This window comes from Saccoglossus kowalevskii, chromosome 7, assembly GCF_978046115.1.
Source record: "Saccoglossus kowalevskii chromosome 7, keSacKowa6.1, whole genome shotgun sequence".
Lineage (NCBI taxonomy): Eukaryota > Metazoa > Hemichordata > Enteropneusta > Harrimaniidae > Saccoglossus > Saccoglossus kowalevskii.
In genome coordinates, this window is record NC_140647.1 from 15,210,867 (window position 1) to 15,234,301 (window position 23,435).

Here is a 23,435-nt window from a genome sequence, read left to right on the forward strand (position 1 = left end):
CATGTCTGTCCGCCATTTTCTTTATATAAGAGGTGTTTGTCCCTCTGGTCATTCATTGTTTCTTCTAAGGCATGTCACTCGTCGTGTCGACAGTGTAATCAGGTGCGTGTAGTAAATATCGTAACAGAATGTATCGTGGAAACCAACATCAGCGCTTTGACAGATTCCAGCGAACGCCAAGCCCCGGATTTCCTGGTTCATCACCGTAAGTAGCTTACTGCAGAACTCTCACTGATCGCTTGCATTTTATAGGGTGAAATAATTATTGTTGGGTGTATTAATTGCGACTTGTTTCGTCTTGGAAGCACTTTCTCTACCAAGCACGAGGTAGTAAACTTTGAATTGCTCTTTATTTTCCCTTAGTCAACATCATTTTCAACAACCACAAAATCGTTTCCGATCGCCGCCACACCAACAAGGCTTCACATCACCACAGTTTTCGCCGTATTCGCCGACGCCTGGGCCAAGTCCGAGACAATATCAACAGAGATCTCCGTACTACTCGCCGCATAGGTATCAGTCGCCACACAGTTTTCAAGGTAGTACCCCAAGGCATCGAGGTGGAAAGCGTGGCGGAAGAGGCAGATTCCAGCAAGTAAGTGTATTGTATATTGAATGTTGATTGAATCACTACCCGAAATTTGTTCACATTACAACTTATATTTTCGATAACAATTCGATACAAACTGGATCAAGTCGCACTAATAGACTTTTTATTCTAATTATAGAATTGGGGTAGAGGAAATCAACCTGTCAGTGAACAGGATATAGAGAGGCTGTATTACAAACATTCCATGGTAAAAGATCCATGGGCTAGCATGAAACCTGTCAGCGTCGAAGGTCAAAGGTAGCACTGATGGAATTGCACCATCCATGGTTATAATGTAGAACCATGTCGCTTGAAGTGCTATGATTAACTGTCAAAAGTCAACGGATCCATCTTCGTATATAGGATATATATATATATGAACAGGAGCTGCACCACTGCATACACTTGACATGTCTGTGAAGATAGATACAATATATAATTTAGATTTTAAAGTTTATTTTAACTTTTTAGATGTAGAGGAGACAACTGCCCTCCAAGTTTCAATTGACTTTACTCCGAGTGGAGTATTCTGACATATCAAACGATATTTTAATTTTTTAAATCAATTTCATTTATTGCGTGCATTCAAACAAAATTAAAACTGATAAAATTAAAACTAAACCCTTCTCTGTATATATCTTTTTTTAATGCAGTATTGTGGATTTTTTGTATCCACTTTTAATGTTTCTATTTCAGGTTTTAACCATTGTATTGTTGCTCTAAGAAATCTCTACAACTCAGCAGTGGCTTTTAAGATTATTTTTAAATTGCAAGGCAATATTTACTTTTCCACCCAGCTGTTTTACATCATTGATGGGAGTTTTCAATTCAATTGTCTGTCATATGTGCGAACATTCCCCTTGCATTGTGATTTTTGTGCCAGGTGCATCACTCAGATATATATCAGGTGTTGATCATTCACACTGCATTGTTATCTGCATCACTCAATCCTGCATTGTGGAGCGAGTATTGTTTCGCCTGGGTACATTGTTACGTAGTGCCCAGTTCTTTTTTTTTTACATGTAACATTTTTAATTTTTATCAGCACAAGTATATTAGGAGTAATATAGGATTTGCTGATATGATTTTTTTATAAACTATAAAACTGAAGCAGGTTTGACTAAATGTTGACATGCATTGCTGAAGCTTATTCGCAGGTTCATATTTTTAGCAGCTTCACCCGTGTCAGTTGTATGTCAGCTTATTTTTTTTTTTTTTAAATAGACTTTTTTAAATGATTTTAGATACATTTTTAAACTACTTTCGATGAATATCACTACACAATGGACTTTGTGTTATTGGCAGACTCACTGTGGAAAAGGTGGTGGCAAGGGTGTACTCAATGGTTTTGATAAATAAATCACTTTTATAACAAGTCTATTGGTGTTCATTGTGTACAATTGCACAGTATTTACTTTTGTGATGTCTGACAACTTTTGGGAGCCTGCATCCTTTAAGTGGACATCAATTTGCATATCATTGATATTGCCATGGAAACAATCGAAGGCAGTGAATGACTGATGGAAGGTAACAAAGCAGCTCAAAATTTGTCTAATATAAATCATTTATTCCATTAAAAAAATATCATTTAGTTTGAATTTCCAGTGTTGTATTAAAATGCTGACCATCAAATAAACATTAATGAACTGCAGAAATCGGCAGTGGTTGTTGGTCAAATTTGTGATGACAAATGCGCAACTGTCAGTCTAATGGTAACACGTCTGGATTAATGTCACCATAGAAACAAAATACATGTTTGCCAGTCAAAATTCAGATTGTGTGAATAAACATTCGCTGGGTTTTAATTTTTATAAGTCCACATAAAATTACATAGAAAAAGTTGCACCTTAATATTCATGGCAAATTACTGTAAAATGACTAATTTTCACTGGGTTTAAATTTCCCCGATTTACCATTTCAGGCATATTCAGTGGGTTTTAAATTCACGGTTTTATCATTTAGATAATGTGTTCTAAGCTAAATTTTACATATTCACTGGGTTTGAATTTAGCGAATTTTCCAGTCAGCAAAATTAAAACCCAGTGAATAATTAATCTTTTTACAGTGCCTGGTAAATTAAATGCATGTACCAGTAAAAATTAATGCCTTTGGAGTACAGATTGATGAAGTTGACATTAGAGTAGTCAACAGTTCAACAAGTAACATCTATGAAATTAATTTTCACTGGAATTTGTTAATAGTAGAAAATAAGTAGAACTAGACTGAACAGTAAATTGAGTTATTGTTGTACTGTATAAATTGTTTTCACTACATTTATTAAAATTGTCACCTGGTGGAGTTTGTGCATATTTGGAGAGCGCCCTCATGAGGCAACTTTTTCACATTTTCTTGCATAAAAATGGAAGAACCAATACTACCCAGGCATTAAGAAAAAAAATGCTTACTGTGACTGTGGGTACAACAGTTAAAAAATATCAAGTCAATTAAATTGTAATATTGGGTGACCCTATTTAAAAATGATTTAGTGTTCTCAACTCACAATGAAAGTACAAATAAAATGACATAATCCACAATTCAGTCTATGCTATCATTTTTCTTGCCATATGTATGGTCTAATATATTCTGTTAATTTTGAACAAATGATCCAATTTTTTTGGGGATCCAGACAAATGCATGTTACTTTATTTTACAAAGTTACAAAATTGGTTCAGAGGTATTTTTATAATATGCAATATTACTTGTTTGAATAATTTGGCTTGGCTTCATGGTTGTTTTAAAAGTTTTTCTTGAGGAAGTTGGCAGCTATAATGTACAACAAATGCATCAAAGGTCAGGCAACAACATCACCAATGCCCTCCAGACAAGATTCTGAGCAAATTACCCCCCCCCCCCCACTCTCATTAATACAGGGCTATTTGATGTCTATGGTTATTTAAGAGAATTACCATATGCAGAGAATACTTGAGACGCAACATATTATCCTTTAATCATATTATATACATTGCAAAAACAGTATCTACAAATGCCAAATTTCATTCATTGTTATAAATTGGCTTAGTCTTAAATGCTTACTATCAAAACGTACTAGTTTCATCACAATTCCTTTCTACATTTTTAATTTGCTACATTATTGTGAGAACATTTTTCTCCGATGTCTTTAGAACATGTATGCACTTGAAACTATGTTGCATGGAGACTATATTAGACATGAGCATCAATACAAGTCAAGTCCAATTAACAAGAAAGTGATTTAAAAATAACAGGTTAGATTCATTTACAAGTTAAATGTCAAATTGTGTGATCTGCATATTCATCCAGTTAGGGGGGGGGGGGGCATCTCGAGTCCAGATTGAAATTTGACTATTACAGACCCCCCCTCCACAAAGTAACTCTCTACTAAGACCTTGTAGACATATAGGTCACATGTTTCGGCACTTACGAGTGATATATAAGGTTATCACGAGGATACCCCAAAGTATGCACAAAGACAGTATCGACAGAAGCACAGCGGAGGTCGTTGCAACAGTGTACTGTCTGACTGCATACTGTATCCTCGTAATAACCTTATTACTATTATACATCTTTTCCTTCCATGGGAATGTCAAAATCCAAAAAGTTTAGAACAGAAGCAGCGAATTTCTTTGTGTGGAGTCCAAAAAAACCCTGGTGGCAGTCATGATTGTTTTTATTTTTAGATGCTTATGCGCGTAATAGTTCCACTTTTGATATTCAGATTTCCTATGTGGTAGGATGGAAATACCCAAAAATTATGGCACACTGTATGGGTTACGGTGACAGATGTATAACTGAAATGCCAATAAACTGGTACAATGCGCTTTTTATCTGTATTCTATGCCACACCCATTCTTTCATGAATCCACATCATCTTATGGCCAACATGTGCTACTCTACTTTATTCCAATCCCTTTTTACAATGCATCATATTAAAACACAATTAAGAGAAAGATCTCTAATTTGATATGTCATTATTCAGAAGTGGATAGGTTAAAACTAGTGGCAATTATAATTGTCACTGAAGTTTGTTAGTGAATGGTCAAAATACAATTGTTCAGAAATGTAATGGGTTTTTGAATGAATTCTCCACTTCAATGGCATGTAGAAAAAAAAACAAATGTTCAGAACTCCTGCCTATGAGGGCGCTTTTACAACTGATTATGAAGCATCCAGTAGACATTATGTATATTGCAGAAAGATTCAAAAGACAGTGAATTTGATAGAGAAATAGCCATTTAAATTCCAGTACAGTATAAGCAGTAGTCACCCAGAAGGAAAATAGATTAGTCCATTGACAAATGTTCTTAATAGAATGCTATACCCAAAATTGTATTCATATCTCTAAGCTCACTCATCCAAAATGTGGGGGGAGAGGTTTGAAGAACAAGGTGGAAGGGGCTAGTCTATAATGCTCAAAAGTCAAGACCAAAGTCCTAGTGAATATTTCTTATACAGTATTCAATCTTTATTTTGTTTAAATTGTCACTCATAAAGGTCGTTTCAGAATTAACATTTTTTTTGTTTTCAATTTTATCTAAATATGTGAAGAATCAAGTTCTGTTTTGGAACTACACAGATCTTGTTAGGAGCTTCAATCTGATTTTTAGTTGTTTTAGTAAGGTTAGTTCCTTATGAAAACAAGTTTTGTAATTCTTTCAAAAGCCTTGCACTTTGCATCATTGCCCATCCACAATTTAAATAATTTCATTATTCACATCTATCATCTACAAAGAATACTTTTTTTTGTCCAAATGACTATGATTACTATTTTCTATATATATACATACTTTAAAACTTGCTCTTTTTATAGAAAAGGCCTTTTACAAAAGAAGAAATTTGTTGTACGTCTGAATTTTTATGAACTACACGATTGTATTGTCGATATATTATTTCAAGCTCTCTTTCATAACCTTTATTTGTGAATGTAATAGTTATTTAAGGTGACTTATAAGTCCACTGGGCTGGACAGTTCTCTAAACTGCAGGTCACTTTAATAAATTACTTACTACTTACTATATATTAATTGGTCCTAGCTACTTTCATTCATTTTATAATAGAAACAATACTGATGTCTGGACTGAGCATGGCTGTCAAAATTATGGCCATGTTTGCTCCCAACTTGACAGATGCAAAACTTTGTTATTACAAAACATTATCTAACCTTTAAGTTCATTGGCAGGCTGAAATGACTACAACTTCTTTTTTTTGTTTAAATTTTTATTGAACATGCATGAAACCAATCTTGCATCAAGTTTGTTGTGATGCACACTTATTATGAAAATGATTCACCATGTGCACAGATTGGCGTTATCATACATTTTACTATTTTGATAATATGCACTTTGGTTTTAATTTCATGCATTTATAAAGAAAACTTCTATGGCAATTTCCATGTCGAGTGGATTTTCCTCAGAAAAATTGAAACACGAGTTTACAGTAAACTGGTGGCTTATTGGCTGCATACGTTTGCCACAGATTATTCTAGTAACTAGCATACCTATTTAATATCCTACGTTGCAGTATATGGCCCTTTAATTACCAATGTATACATTGCCTTATGAGACTTGTACACGTGCAGACCATGGGAGTACTTTTCATGCATGCGTACCAGTTTTGAAAGGTGTTGTAGTCTGCTTCAAGCTGGGGCAGACACCTTGAGGTTTGAATTTATGCAAATTCCAGAAAGTACTGAAACATTAATATATCCACGACTTTCAGCACATCCAAATGCTGGTAATTGATTCGGCAATTTATATCAACGCACATCTTGCAAGGCTTGGACTGGTAACATTGAAAATAGAAATGGTTGGTTGGTTGGTAGATAGAACTTAATTTTATTTGCTAGACATTTGAATGGTAATTTCAACTTTAAATACAGTTGCAATGGGAAGAGAGCACCTAACCAATGACCATATTCCAGTTAACCATAAAAAGTTGCAAGACTCGCGCTAAACCCCTATCACATTATTTCACACATTTTAATTTGTTTTATACAAATGGTCACAATTGCCAACTTCTAACAAAATAAAAGTTTGGTACATCAGTTGTTTTTACCCAAATAGATTTGACACAAAATTATTAACTATTTTTAGTACTGGGTATAGTTAATTTTACAATCAGATCAGTGGGCTGTTTAAGTTCCTATTTTGTGGGTGTCCTCGTATTATTGAAAATTTACCTCAATAACCATATAAATTTATTCCAATGTCACAAATGGGGCAGCCACATACTTAGCTGATAAGTGAGAGCAGAGAATGTACAATTGTTCAGAAAATTAGTATACATGTATTAAGATTAGCAGTGTGCTATTTTTATCAGCTAATTAACATCATCCATCAACTGTTTAGACCTTCCAGACTGCTACAAGGGCTCTCAAAATAGAATGGTAACCAAGGCTACAAAACGTCCTGCTGTAGCAATTTGACACTTAGTAATCTGGACATTTCCATTTTGAATGGCACCTCTTTCAATTCTAAATAAAGTTCTGATATGTCAACTGTCCAATTCTGACAAGTCTTTCTGCTCATCTTACGTTTGAAAAGTCAGAAGAAAATTATACATTTTGGCTAAATCATGTGCAAAGATAATGGACATGGCAACCTGCAAAAGCATCTTGAGTGCAACAATTGTCTTTTAGACTAATTGGCTCTAATAATGTATACACTTGTATAGATTACTGAAGTATTTCCATGGTCAAAACAATATTTGCTTTGTGGTACTAGAAAATACTTTATTTTTTTTAAGTAATTTATTCTATCTTGGGGAATCATATCATTAATGTGGGCATATAGTATCACTTCAAAACTCATCGAAATGGACACTATCGAGTAGTTGTTTTTCTAAATTCATTTCTGCACAAGAATGAGTTTGCAAATTCTCTTAGTCTCAAAGCAGAACGTATCAGTAACTTGTGTATAAAGACTACTGGCTTGTATGACAATCCATTTTTGCAGATTCGCCCTTGTTTAGCATTCCGTTAAATAATTGTTAGATGAACTCAAATGTGTTTTCTTGAAACAGTGATCACAATATAGTGATCCATAACAAAAATAATTCAATCTTTATCCAAAGACCACTTGTCTATAAAGACAATTTTAACAAAGTACTTTGGGTGTGCAATAACGAGATGCATACTATTAGCCGATATCACTGCAACTCTCTCCAATTGAGAGATTTAGTCTGGACGTTTTCGAAAGTAATTTTATATGCTGTTTAATTATTCCTAGGTTTTTTTTAACATGCACATCTGTCAACTTTAAAACCTCTGGGCTAGGGATCCTTGCCAAGTAAAACCTGAATTATGAAGTGAGCCAAAATGGTGTTGACTCTGCACAACATGCGGGTATTTCTGGAAACGAATCAGACCCAATGCAATGTACAATTACATTTTACGAATAGATATTAAAAAGAACAAAGATCTGTATTGCTTATTATTCGCAAGTTTTACTTTTAACATTACAAGTGCATGCTGGGTTAAATTGTGTATTCTGAGATTATTAATTATGAAAGCGCTACCTTCAGTAAACATCCATTTTTCAACTCTTATTGTATTAATAGACTAATCTATTGTTGACTGTGTGCAATTCTTTGTTGCTATGAACATTAATAATACCAATTTTTTGTTTAAGCAAACCGAAAAGTTAGGCAGGAAACTTTCATTTTATGAGATCTTGTACCATTGAAACGTGCGTAATACTACTGTAATGTTTTCCATGCAGGGAATTTTCAAGTTTTAATTAAATTGTGTTTGGGAGGACAACGGTCACTGAAACTTTCCCTGGTTAACATTCACTGCTACAAATTATTCTAATTCTCTAGAATTTGCATTAAGTGGAGGCAAAACACTGCAATTAATGAGCTAATAAATAAGACTTTTTTGCATCACGTTATATCCATTAATCTTTTCAATGTTTGAAACCATCCTGCGTACATTACTCAAATCATCAGATATGCTGAGACAATTCCAAGTCGTATTTTATTTTTGTCCCTAGTTAAGTTTAAAGGGCATCTTTCATGAAACACTTTGCAAGAACCCTTTTTGTACAGAATTTCAGTTTATGTATTACTTGTATCAGAGGGCAATTTGATGTGAGAAATTCGAAAATTATATTTGGTAGGTAGGACCCTAAGCATTACCTTTGACTTGTGAGGACCATGGTAATTGGGGATGCATTTAAGACTGAATCGCCACTTACCGTCCAGTCTTTGATAGTTATAGCTGCCAACAATCCGCACAGTAAAGATCCAAATGCAGAATAATACTCCAGGTTAACACTATTTTTATTCCATCTCGGCATACAGTAAAATTTCCTCATGCAGGCAAGGTGACAGATTGGCTGCTGCTATGGGCGTGACATCTGATGCTTATCGTGGGTTGTCACACATAACCCCACTCTAATCTCGCAATCTTCAGACATGCGAAAAGCGGTTGAAAGAGACAGGGCATGTAGTGAGATCATAGTACAACTGGTTTTACTTTTTAAAAAGCAAAATTAACATCATGAAGGACAAAAAATAGAACATTTGTTGGTACAATTATTCAAAGTTTCACAACATCAGAACTGGAGAAATTGACCAGTGCAGATTCGACAAGTATAATGTACAGTCTTTATCAAAATACATTTAAATTCAGCAACTTGACACACAAAGCAGCTTGAAAAAGTACATTCACTACATCATGAGAAAACAATATTCATGATGCTTATCAAATTAACAATTCATTTCATCTTAATACAACCTCTAATACATTGGAAATCAACTCTGAAGCACCTTTACCAATATTTGTTACATCTTGTTAAATTTAAGAAGAATACAATGTCAATTGAAATGAGCTCAAACGCTTAAATAACTCTGGCCAATTTTACTGAAATCAGTCTGTCACCATGCAAGATGTTCAGGATGTTAGATTGTTTGGCAAGACTTTTAGTTTTTACAATCTAAATTTGTTGAAATGTATCCTGTTGTAAATGTAGCCAAAAAAGGACACCTACTTATTTCAACACAAGCTAGTTTGTGATAAGATGAAATTTATAGCAAAGTGCAGAAAAAAAGCTGTACATCCTTTATTCACATTAACAGTGCCACGGATCTATCTCCAGTTATCAACTTTAAATTTAACAAAATTTGTAATGATCACATCAAATGAAGATCCACTTGATAGAAAATGTACTTTTCTTAATCTGTCAGAATCCCATGTCTGGACAAATGATTATGAGGAGCTTAGATTGCTTGTTTAACCTCCACATTTCCACATTATTTTCAGAAGTCAAAACCAGCAGCAACTTATGCATTTAGTATTCATTGTGAATGGCATTTTCTCTTCAAAAACAGTACCCACTGATTATTTCTTAGCAGTGAGAGAACATCTCTTATATGTAGATCCTTTATTTACACAATACTACACTTAATAAAATGTCTTGCTAATCATGCATATCCATGGTGGCTCACAGGAGTAATTGCAAAACAAAATATTTAAAAAAATTGTGAACTTGGTCCTTTTGTTCAGCCGTACAAACTAGCTTAAATATCATACACGTAATCAATTCTAGAGGGGTCCAGCCTGAAAATTCCCCGATCCTCTACCTCTATCCTCAGCACCCCGACCTCGTCCTCGTGCCCTACCTCTAAATACACCCATTCCCCTGCCAATTGGAAAATCTGTCTGTGTATTTGCAGCCTGCTCTTGAGCAACTTTCTGGTGTTGGTTGATATACTTTTGAACTTTCAGACGCAGAGGAACGCCACCGAGTTCATTGGTATTGGCTACATTACCGCCATTAAATCCTTTAGCTTTTGGATCTTCACCGGGAATGTTTGTGGGATCTTCAACTGTGGGTGCCACTGCTTGCTTAGACACACCTCTGCTATTGGTAGATAAACTTCCCTGGCTGACAGACCCAGATGCTTGCTGGTTGTATACAGGTGCTGGAGGTTCTGGTGGCTTTGGTAATGTTACTGATGGTTGTGTTGTTGGAGGAGCTACATTCTGTGGCGGAACTTGTGCTGCTCCTTGTGCTTGTTGGGCTAGCATCTGGGCCAAAGCTGCCTTCACACCTTCATACAGAGGTGGTGGTTGCTGCTGCTGCTGCTGCCCTTGTTGTTGTTGCAAAAGCACAGTCTTTTCATTCTGTGACTGTTCAACATTTGCATTTTCCTGCTTTGATGGTGGCTGTTCAACATGAATTATTGGTTCACTTTCAACAGGTGTAGCAGGGTCAAGCTCCATACTACTTTGCTGAGAATAACTCCTGCCATAACCACCATCAGTTGTTTTAGCTGATATCTCACCACCGCCGCCACCAGTAGGAGTGCTAACCTGTGATACATTACCTGTATGCACTCTCACTCCCTCAAGGCTAGAAGAACCAGATGTATTAATAGTTGCACTATCACTAGGGAATGAAGCAAAACTTTGTGTAAACTGGGACAATGAACTAGTACTACTTGCATGACTACTACTGACACTAACTGAAACTTTCTGCTGTTGCTGCTGCTGCTGCTCAGTACCAGGTTGCACTGGTTCTTTACCCTGACCTTGACTTAACCTTGTTGATGCCGACAATGCAGTACTTGCTTTAGCTAAAACTGCTAATAAAGATGCATTCAATGCTGCCTGTGCAGTCAAATCCATCCCCTCCCCATCCAATTGACTCTGAGCAGCAGCCGCTGCCAATAACAACTGCATATTGAGATTCTCCAATAACTGTGTAGTACTAGGATCCATTCGGACATTTAAAAGCTGGGCCAATTGACTTGTGTTTAAACCTGGCTGAGATCGCAATAGGGTAATGACATTATGCACCTGTGAGGTCTCAGTTTTAACGCTGGGGCCACCTGCTACCTGTGACGATGGTTTGCTGTCGGTGGGCACATCACTACTGCTGGTATTCTCACACACTTTACCAGCTTCTTTGCTTGCATCAGGTGGTAACTTTTGTGGTGCTCCTGTTGCTGGCACTGGTGGGGGTTTTACAACCTCTTCGCTGGGCTGAGAGGTCCCTTTTCTTCTTCTTCTCTTGCTCCAAAGTTCATGACAATCTTGCCACGTTGGAAGACTAAAACAAAATTGAAAAATTCCATGCATGTTAAGTGTCATAACGTAAAGATGCCCGATGAAAAACACAAACAACCATGTTCTTAATTTATTTCAAGACAGAAATGACAATGGCACATCATTTGTTTGGATGATGGATCTAAGATATAGTGGCCAATCATACACTTTATGCCTTGTCTTCATCTAATAAAGATAATTATTATACATCTGTCACCGTAACGCCACAAGTTATAGCGCGTTGTAATTTTATGGGGTACTTTCATCCTACCATATTAGGAAATGCAAATTCCAAATATGGAATGATTGCGCGCATAAGCATTCTCTAATGATAAAAACAAACATGGCTGCCACCAGGGTTTGACCGGACTCCAAACAAAGAGGTTTGCTGATTCTGCTCTAAACTTTTTGGATTTCAGCATTCGAATGATGTATCCTTGGTAAGAAAAGATGTACAATAATAATAAGGTTATCATGAAGATATCTCAAAGTATGCACTCCGACAGTACGCTATCGCATCTACCTCTGCTGCGCGTCGGCCGATACTGTCGCTGTACTGTCTTCATGCATACTTTGAGGTATCTTCGTAATAACCTAAAATTAATCTGAAAACGCCGGTGTGATCAATATTAAAGCCCGTCTACCTGGTCCCAGGTAGGCAGATTTCTAACAAGCAACTAGTATGCCATACAGGTATGAAAATTATGGGTTGCAAATGTTGTAAAAAAACATACATTTTAACAACCACTTCTTGAATTGCACAGGTTACTTTAGATTAACTTAAATTCCTGGATACACACAATGTATTAAATCTATTTCTGAAATAATCAATATAGACGACTAGTAACCATCTGGCGTTCTGCCAACGCTATTAAAGTATTTACACATTCTATTTTTAACTATGGGTTTGAAGGATATAGTGCTATTGTAGAGACTTAAAGTTCGATTGTGACGTCCTTTTAAAAACTTAATGAAACTAAAATTCACCACAACAGTACTTGATTCAAGTAAGTCTCATTTCTTAGTATTATTATACACATACAAAGAAAGTCTTTGATACGACTGTACACAAATACATACATTCTCGTATTATTACAGTACTCAAACACGTCATAGTCCTACTAAACAAACTTGTATAGTATGAATTTTGATTTTCAATCAGGTCACATGTCAAACTCTAATTTTAATGAATAAAGGTCCTGATTGATTTTCTACTTTGCATGATTCTTTCATATAATCAGATTTTGAGGAGTGACCATACAAGTGACGGTTCAATTGAGTGCAATTTAATGTTATTGTCAGAAACACCTTTTTCCCCCCCTCACAACATAAGTGAAAATGTTTCGGTGCTAATTTCATACCAACGATTATGAATACAGCATCAGTATTAATATATTTTATGATTGAAGTTGAAATTACTGACATAGTAATGCTGAATATGTACATCAGTCAACAATGTATGTGTACATGTATGCAGGTTTGTGTGTGGTTGTTTATTACTGTATTTGTCAATAGATTACCTTGGCGGTCGCATCTTATTAGCATCCAAAGCTTTCAACCAATTACAGTCTAAAGCCGTATCTGCTGCAATTCTCTTTGACGGATCTAATGTCAACATATTATCCATTAGATCTAAAGCACCAGAAGGCATACTAAAATAGGAAAACAAAATCTGAATGTTTATTACATTAAACAAGCATAGCAAAAATCAGATTTCAACAGTTTAATAGGCTGGAGGTGCTATTTTCATGTTTGATGCTGGTTCCATGTGACATATATAACATACGTAAAAATACATAAAACCCTATGTCGGGTGAGCAGGTCACTGATCAATATTTATTGGCATTTACCGGTTTGTCTATTTGACTTTGCAGCCATTTATATTGGTAATTGTGGCATAAAATCACTGATATAATATTTAGACATGCATATTCAATTTGGGGCAATGTAGGTACCTAAAAGCCAAAAAAAAAAAAAAAAACGAAAACAACTAAACTTGATAGGTAAATTTACAACAGGTAGACTTGAAAGAAACTGATATCCATTTCCTAGAGTCCATTATAAATCGTGCATGGGCCCTTTAATCGTGGCACGAACATCATCACCACCCTTTAAGATTTGATGATTTGTAAAATTTGGATACTAAGTTGTATATAAATTCTACCCCAACACAAGATTAAGGAACTGACAACATCTATGAGATTATGGCAGATCTCTTTCAGCTGAACACAAAGTACCAGGTCAGACTAAAATTATAACTCCAGCACCAAAATAAACTGATTAGCAAAAATGCTATTTCCGTTGCGACATTGTAATATTCTTAGGACCACTACCAGTAAAATTTAGCTCCAACCATTAAAATTAAATACACTAATTAGGATAATCCAAATTCTCGAATGTTTAGACAAAGTGCCAAAGACAACACACCACTGAAAATGGTCCTAGGTATTGAAATGTGGCAGGAGACACTGACAGACGTTTTTTCTGATCCATTAATTTTAGAGCCAGCAGACTATGTAAAAATTTGGTTTATATTTCAGATATAGCTGAATTATCTTCATCATCATAGCGTATATACATGTGTAACAGATCAGATCTGGATATCACGTGGGATAAATTTGGGATATTAACTAATTAATAGTTAAGAAACAAAGTTTTTATAAGCCAGCAGTATACTTGCACCATCACCGATGTCAGATTGACATTGCCATTCAGGCGCCAATTCCTTCTACAATGTCCCTATACTGACTTCAAATATTTTGAAAAAAGAACTGACAAGAGTATCCAATTACGTACAATTGGAATTCTTCTCGCAATCTTCTTCTATACTGTTTCTTTGCTTTAATAGTATTGAAGTATGGCAACTTGATGACATCAGGCCACACAGCTGGGCACGGTGTTCCACATGTCCTGCTTATAAGCTCAAACTGTGCTATCTCTTGATTAGCTTGAAATATTGGTTTCTTTGTAAATAATTCCCCTAGAATACACCTGTAAAATACAAATAAATACCTTTATTCACACTCAATAGAAAAGTTTCAAGTTTACTGTTACCTCAGAAATTTGTGCACTCTGGTGTAAAAACTTTCCAATTTCATCTGCATAATTTTGCCACATAAACATTTGAGAGCTTATCCAAACATGAAGAACCAGGAAAACCAGCACAAAAATTGCACAAGCTAGAAATCAACCTTCCACGGAAACTGTAAAACATGTCTACTGACCACGTTTTTGCTAGAGGGTGGGAACAAACTAACCACCACCAAGATAATGAGCCTTGTAACCAGGTAGAAAGGTCAGACTAAGTTATAACATTTTTTAACTTCACCACTCATCTACAATAAGGTCCTTAATGTTTATCTAATTGACATATCATGTTTTATGAATTTATTTGATTTCCCTGTCAGATGTGAGCCACTGAAAATATGCGACTAGAAACATAATACCAATACACATATACTTGACTTGATTCTAGAAATATGGAGAAAGTCAACCATATTTTTCTTTAAATAACTTCTGATATTCTCATTCAAAAAATGTTTAGCTTTGTTTTAATTCTTTTGCATTGGGTTGAAAAATGCTATCTGTATTCTACACCACACACCCATTAATGCTTGGGACAGGTTAATTTTTAGCAGAAATTTAACCAAAGCGCGTACCTGCATTCAGTAATATTGTGCCTTAGTATTAGGCTTAAAGAGTCACACATTCCCAGAAATAAAGATTTTGAACTAATCTCACATTACAGCAATTTGAAAATAGGCCATTAACCCCAACAGGGGTATTAGATGCAATGAATTTTATCCCAGAATCGCGTCCATGTATTATTCTAAGCAGAGGATAGAATCTAGGATTTACTATTTCAAAATTTTAGATGCCTAGACAATTTAAAAACAGTGGAAGGATTCTAATTATAGCAACATACATGCTGGGCATTACTAACATTCTCTAAATGAACATGTGTGGGGTTTGGGGATAAATGGCAGTTTTCAGCTCACTGCAAGAACTCCCATAATGCACAAGTAGCATGTTCTGAAAGTCTACTGTTTGTCAAATCCCATATGATGTTTTGACACCAATATGATCTTTCGTTGTCTAGTTTTCATATTCTATTTTGCGCATAATATGAGATCTCGCACGTAACAACGTGGATGTACTCACCCAAAACTCCATATATCAATAGATGGACCATATCTTTCTTCACCAAGCAGTAACTCAGGAGGCCTGTACCATAATGTAATTACTTTATTTGTGTAAGGTCTACTCTTGTCTTCAGCATGATAAAGACGAGCTAAACCAAAATCACCAAGTTTTATTTGGCCCTGGAAAGATTTACAACACAAAAAACATTATGAATGGAGGAATAACTTATGTGACAGTCTAGTACGAATAATAGCAATACCGTATTTGCTCCATTAGACAATGCATGCACATACATACATACATACATACATAAAAAGAACTGAGGTCAAAGGTCAAAATAAGCCACATTTTAAGAACCCAGCTGACAATAAATGCAATTTTTAGTCATGTTAACTTCTGACAGTGAGCAGAATTATAGTTTTTACAGTCACAAAAAATTACTTAATTCTTCCTAGAATCAACATGCCTTCTAGGTCATGTAGAACTCAACTACCTTTATTAGGGTCGAATGTTCATGTATATTATCAGTCAGATGCAAATAACAATGTTGGATTAATTTGTTGGTGGTCATGGTACAAATAAAGAAAAAAAAGAGCGACCCCTCAAGAAAAAATTAAAATATGGTTAGAATATTTCACATCTTTTCTGATAAAATTCCAATAAAACATTGTTATTTGTCAATCATTAAGCAACTTGCTGGCACAATGCACAGTGAGCTAAATCATACTCTTTTATGGACTTGAGATAAGTTTCACATATACATTTACTGGTGGGTTAATATTTCGCCTGATGACTGTTTTCTCCTTTCATTTTGGCTATCTGCAAAGGCTTTTAGCAGGAAATGCATCAATCATTAACTAGGTTTTATTTCCTTTTATTTCGCCATTTCATAAAATGCATTGAATTAAAACTGAATATTTAAATAAAAATAAAAATTGCAGCATTTCTATCACAATCCAGTGATTTTAAAACCTAGTGAATATCATTCGAACATCAAATACACCGAAATTAAAAATTGTTACATTGCCATGGAAGATGATAAAAGTTTCTTAAAATCCAACCGTTTATATCATCACGTACCTTATTATTAAGTAATATATTAGAACATTTGATATCCCTGTGTAAAAAATTCTTCTTGTGGCAGTAACAGAGTCCATCAAGCAGTTGTTTCATGAAACATCGTATATCATCCTCTGATAGGTTGACTAACCCGGATTCTAGCAGTCCCATCAAGTCATGGTCCATGTATTCAAATACTAAGTAAAAAGCACCTGGAAAAAAATAATAGAATTAAGTCACTGTCAATTAACTATTAACTGACTTAGCCAGAGGCAATATCCCATCTAACAGTATCACACTGCAGACCAAGCTTTTAGCCAGCCTGCCTGCCTGCCAGCCAGCCAGCCAGCCAGCCAGCCAGCCAGCCAGCCTGCCTGCCTGCCTGCCTGCCTGCCTGCCTGCCTGCCAGCCAGTCTGCCTGTGATTTTAGACAGGCACTCCATTAGTAGATTACCGGTAGTTAGACTAGTACCAAATTTTATTTGACGAGCAAAATTTCTACAAACTTGTCCAATTCTCATTGAAAATTCCCTGTAAATTACAAAATAACTATTAATAATCAACAAAAAATAGACCAAGTCTATGGGGCTATAGACAAGCAACTGCTATTTCTTATTATTTTAGTTTTTAAGACTCAACTGTCTGGCTATAACTTTGCTGCTGACTTCAGCATTTTTTTTTTAGTCATTGCCTCCATGGCTGTAAATATTGATCTCTTCTAGCTAGTTTTGAAAAACAGAAAAAAGATCTTCTTGCTGTCTACATGTGCATAGTTTGTACTAATATTTGTGTATACAAGAATAAGGACAACATATGCCCTTTATTATTTATTTATTTATTTCATTATTTTCTAGAAACGAAACTGTTTTCATCAAAAACTGATGGTATACTTATAATCTAAGAAAACAATTGAATTATCCACATTTGGCACATGAGCAATACCTTATTTTTTAATGCTTGTGATCACTAGCCAAAGATCAAATATTTTAATAGCATTAGCTTTTGTAATAAATCACGGTATTGTGCCTAGGAGAGCCATTTTTAGTCCAAGGTTATTTTCCCCAAAGCAAGGCAAGGTCTGTGAACGTACAAGAACTTTGCTGTACGTAAGTACATGTATATGTATTATTGCGATAATGATCAGACTGTGAGATCATTTACAAAATTGAGCCTACATGTTGACTCTAGAGACAACTATTTAATTAAGAACCATATGGGTGAAGTTAAATAAAGGAAACCACCTGTTAATCATGCACAAACAACTTTCAATCTAAATTACATTTCTCAAACTGTAAAAAGTACTAATTTTCACTCTTGAAGTATTTTGATTATCCATGAATCTATAAGTTCTGTATGTCATCTGTTTATGAGGAATTAATTTTGTGAATTTCACCTATCAGCAAAAATAAAATTCAGTGAATAATTAAAGTAATTTGTAAATTTTATCATATCTGTTTTGATTGAAAATTTTTTTCTTGTATTTATAATTCATTTCAAATTATAAATGCTTGTTGAGTTTTATTTAAAATTTTCAATAAATTTAACAATTTACTAAACCATTCACAAATTATCTCCACTTATTTTTGAGTTGACACAGCTTGACAAATGTTTTCATTACCACATTGCCTGCTGGATCTTTTTCATACAATAGATATCAGCAATCTCTGACCATCTATGAAGGCTATCAATGTGTTACAGAAGGCACAGATTTTGACAGAAAATAGGTTTTATCTCAAATGACCTACTTGTTGAAGTAAGACATGATAGCACTGATTATTTATATACCAATATAGTTAAACTCTTTTATTCCCGCCAAAATGCTGATGTAGTATTTTTTGCACATTTTTGTGTAATTTTCTTTAATTATGAACAAAATAGAGAATTTTCCATTGCTTACAGGTCTTAATCCAATTTTCTGAAGAACAGTCAACTGATTATGTAGGCTTAATTTGGAAAAGACGACAAAAGTTAGCTTTGCATTTTAAGTGTTTATGTCCTAGTAAATACTGTCTAATTTACAAGGAGCAAAAACATAAAAATCCCCTTGCCTGCATAAAAACTAAAAGAGAATCATCAGGGATTTTTTTTTTAACAGGGGTGCAGCACCCTCATGCCATGGCCATGCGCCCACTTACCCTGGGGAGCAGATTCTCTGGCAACCATAAAATTTGATTGACCAGGGATCATATGCGGCCAGTCTTTAACTATGACCTGTCTGATAGTAATTTTGGTCCAAAGGAAGCCATGGAATGCTCCATTTTAACTTAGAATTATCAAAAACTCAACACCCTGGTAGCGAGAACCCCAACTCCCCCACTTGGTGGCTCCGCTGAATTGCAGTGCTCCCTCTTGTAGTTTTTTTTTCTAGAAAAACCCCTGATCATCAAATTCAATTTTTATGTTCGATTGGAGGCAGAATTGGGGAAGCTTCAACTTTTCTACGCAAAGTAATACTTTAATTTTTTCGTTCAATAAAAGCTCAAAACAGTTTTAGCGATACATGAAGTACACAGAACTGCTTCCACCACTCTGCAAGCAAACAGTTTTCTTAAAGTGGCTGTTAAATCAATTCAAGTAAAAACAGCATACAATGTTCTGAGCATCGTAATACTGGTATACACTATTAGCTATCATCAAATTTTTAGCACAGAGCTCTTTGTAAGCTCATGCATTCTATAAACAAACACTCGTAAAAGATTAAAAGTACAGATACAAATGAAATTACCTTTATCTTTCCTGAAGTCCATTGCATCCTGTTTATCAGTCACGATTTCTCTCAAGCAAACTATGTTGGCGTGGTTGAGTTGACGAAGAATTTTTATTTCACGGACAGCAGTGATAGGGAACCCTTCTTTCTCATTGTCTGTACGTACTTTCTTCAAAGCAACCAGTTCACCTGAGAAGACAATACATGCAAGCTTGTTTATTTATCTAACTTCTATCTTCTAAGCAGAGATATTTATAAGCCTGCTTGATCTATAAATAATTTTAAACATCAAGCTTTGAGAATTTAGTAATAAAACCAATAAGTACATATATTTTGGTGGTATTTCCATGTCTAATGTGCTATACACATGTGATGGTCAATTTTGATAAGGCAAGGGTATTCAAATGTGATATTCTCCCCTGAAAGATTGGCATTTTAAAGAAATTCAAGTACAAAATCAAATCATTCATTTTTTGAGGCAGACATTTGGTTCGTGCCATCCATACAAAATTAAGATCGCGCAGTGAGCAGAAAGGCCAGATTAGTCATGACACTAACCCAAGGTATATACAATATTGCTGTGGTATAACATCTACTTCTATACATTTCAGGTAAACCAACACATTGGAAAGTAATTACCTGTTTTCTTATCCTTTGCTTTGTAAACTTGTCCGTAGGTTCCTTCCCCTATCTGGCTAACTATGTCAAACACATCCACACATCGCTCGCCCCAGCCGGAATCGCAAGATGCTGCCCATGGTATCCTTGGTCTTTTCTTCTTTAGTAATCTTGGAGTTAACATTTTGGCTGGTGTAGTTGGGGTGCTGTCACTATCACCACAACCACTGCTAACACCACCACCAGGTAGTGGTGGCATAGGCAGATCTTTGAGACTGCGGTATTCTTCTCTGAATGTTGGTGCAGCAGGAGACTGCTTTGCCCTCTTTTTAGGTGGTGGTGTGTCAATTTCATCCTCTTCTTCCTCCATGTAATCATCCACAGGTCCCATGGGTGGTAGAGGAAGCGGTGGCAAAGTTGACACTGGTGGCAGTGGTGGTTTCTCCGGTGGAGGGGGTAAAGGGGGTGGCGCAGGGGCCTCAATAGCTGGTGGTGGAGCTGCAACTGGTTCCTCAGGTAATACTGGTACATGGGTATTTGGGATTTCATTCACAACTGGAATCTGTTGATATACTTCCGGCTCTGGTAGCTCTTTTACTGGTACCACATCTTTTGTTTTGGCCTTCTGTCCCTTTGCAGATTTTGTCGGGGAAGTTTTTTTAGGTTTTGCTTTTTTCATATCAAATGGGCTATTAGTTCTACTTGCCTCAGCTCTCTTCCTTTTATGAATCTCGGCTCCTAATCCAGATCTAAGAAGTGTCGTCTTGCGAGGTGACGAACTTCGACTGCGGGTACGCGAGTGCGACCTCCGTGACCTGCCATATGGTGAACGACTACGACTGCGGGTAAACCGTGATCTACGACGCCGACTGAAAAATAAATAATCATTGTAATATAATAATGCTGACAGACCTAAACAGATTAAATATTACTAAAGAAACGCCTAAATAATGACTATTGTAATTCCACAAAAAGATTTCTTCTGTTGCTATAGTGATGATAACCTGTCAATAATGCATGTTGTAAGGCATGGTATAAGCACTAGAAATATTTACAAAAAAAAAATCATTACAGGTTGTCCCGACACCTCTCGCTCGAAACTCCCGAACGTCGAAAGGATCGTAAATGTATTGTTTAGTTGGCCCTACTGAAACACGAATAAATTAAAAACAAAATCAAATATATATATATATATATATAAAATGAAACACTACTATGAAAACAAATAACTCATTTATGTTTTTTTGTTATTTATGTCACTGACACATTTACGAATTACAAAAAAATTAATTCTATGTATGATTTTGGTAGTTGAGTTGGGCTACTACTGAAAAACTTAATATTTTGAGCCCAGATTTATATACTGTAAAGGGGTTAATTATTCACTGGTTTTTAATTTTGCTTATTTCGTTGACTGGAAAATGCGCTAAATTAAAACCCAGTGAATATGTAAAATTGAGCATTGAACACATTATCTAAATGATGAAACCGTGAATTAAAAACCCACTGAATATGCCTGAAATGCTAATTCAGTGAAATTTAAACCTAGTCATTTTACAGTATACTTTTTGTATGCATGTTGGGTCTGTAGACAACTATACTAATTTCTTCAGAAATATACATATAAAATATACCTGTAAGTAGGACTTCTACTTGGTGATCTTCCACGCCTGTATGGACTTCTAGATCTGTTGTATGAAATCGGACTTGGTGTTCGTCTGTACCTTGGACTTGGTGTTCGCCGTTCACGATATCGTGGACTTGGACTCCTCCGGTATCGAGGACTTGGAGTGCGCCTATACCTGGGACTAGGTGGTGTTCGTCTATAAACTGGCGATGCATTTCGTCTGGGTATTGGTGATACTCGTCTCCTAATATCAACTCGCCGCATTGGAGGACTTGGAGTTCTCTGTCTGTATGCTCGAGGGGGCTCTGGAGTTGAGCTCCGAGTCCTGATGTTGCGATTTCTCCCTGAATAAGACGATCCTTCCCCATGCTGCATTCTCATTGGAGAGTTTCTATCATGCAGGTTTTCATTACGGTAAATATTAAGAGCAGTGGCAGGAGATGCATCACGACTACTTGGTCGTTTATCAGAATCTGAGGTTACGCGAGATCTATTAGCAGGGGAAGAGCTTCCACCATCAACCACAGAAAAGTCCTCTGAATCGCTACTAATTAAATCATACTCGACTAGTGGCTTAACTTTGTCTTGCTTTTTTCTATCGTCTTGATCCTTCAACCGTTTGTGTTTTTGACTGCGTTTATGTCTTGACGACTTTTTGTGTTTTCGGTGTCCATGTTCTGATTTGCTTGATCCATGCTCCTTTGACGATCTGTGCTTTGATGAAGACCCAGATTGAGAACTATCAGGCTCCTTTCGCTCCCTTCTTTCTTTGTGATCACGACGTTTCTGGCTACTATGCCTGCTCTTGGCACTTGGAGTTTGACCTCGACTTTGACTTCTCTTCCTTCGATTCTTCGAACTTGGCATCTTTCTATTGGCTCTAAACACAAAAATAAAATATTGCAATAAACCAATACTGTAAACACATCAGTTGTTCAGTGTTTTAGTTTCACTACAGATGAATTAAATCCACGCAAACATGTAAAACAATATAAATTACTTGTTTTTAAAACTCTGTGAATATGCTCAAAATGTCAAAATAGTGAAAAATAGCAATGTAAATTACTGCTTTTACAGAACAATGACACACTGAAAGTGCACAAATCTTTTGAAACTAAAAGTACTCACAGGTCCCGATCTTCTGCCAGAACTGTTTCTTTAGTTGAGCAGTACCTGTAGACTGTTCCGACCGAACCCGAGCACCGGTCGGCGAATCGTGTAACGACAGCCGGCTACCCCAATAAACGTCTTTCAATCAAACATTCGGTCATTGCATACAGACTGTGAGGATATATCTTTCAGACTTTAGTCTCGTAGAAATGACCGATTCAGTTTTACAACACAACCGACACTAACACACTGCTAACATGTGCTTGGAAATTATCCTGCACAATAACGGGACTACGTCATCAAGTTAAACTCTTCCGCCATTTTGCCAGACAAGTGGTATCCACTAAACAGAGCGAAATTACGTTATTTTTACTGATTATATCGACCAAAAATTTCTCTGTTGTTACAAGTTATCTATATAGCGTAAGGATGTGGCAGATTTTGGTACTAAATTTGTCTTTTAGAGTCGATGAAAGCGGATAATTATTCGAAAAGTGGGAGCAATTTTGCAAGACCACCGGGAATCAACCATTTACAAATACACTTGAATCATGGG

The 23,435-nt window shown here is 35.8% G+C and overlaps 2 protein-coding genes and 1 long non-coding RNA gene across 3 annotated transcripts; 1 reads left to right on the plus strand and 2 right to left on the minus strand.

Moving 5' to 3' along the window:
- Position 1: 1 nt before the first annotated feature.
- Positions 2–1,964, plus strand: LOC100372817 (uncharacterized). Its single transcript, XM_002733838.4, has 3 exons — positions 2–205; positions 364–595; positions 729–1,964. Exons 1-3 carry the CDS (start codon positions 129–131, stop codon positions 849–851), a joined length of 432 nt encoding a protein of 143 aa, XP_002733884.1. The 5' UTR covers positions 2–128; the 3' UTR covers positions 852–1,964.
- On the minus strand, positions 914–9,009 carry LOC146740469 (uncharacterized). Its single transcript, XR_014929898.1, has 2 exons — positions 8,761–9,009; positions 914–1,003 (listed from the first exon to the last, which is right to left on the minus strand). It is a non-coding gene; the product is annotated as an uncharacterized LOC146740469 (long non-coding RNA).
- A 3-nt stretch (positions 9,010–9,012) lies between these two features.
- On the minus strand, positions 9,013–23,420 carry LOC100373260 (uncharacterized). Its single transcript, XM_006815350.3, has 9 exons — positions 22,898–23,420; positions 21,777–22,649; positions 20,164–21,011; positions 19,543–19,713; positions 16,839–17,029; positions 15,777–15,937; positions 14,412–14,606; positions 13,136–13,267; positions 9,013–11,619 (listed from the first exon to the last, which is right to left on the minus strand). Exons 2-9 carry the CDS (start codon positions 22,634–22,636, stop codon positions 10,110–10,112), a joined length of 4,068 nt encoding a protein of 1,355 aa, XP_006815413.3. The 5' UTR covers positions 22,637–22,649; positions 22,898–23,420; the 3' UTR covers positions 9,013–10,109.
- Positions 23,421–23,435: the final 15 nt, after the last annotated feature.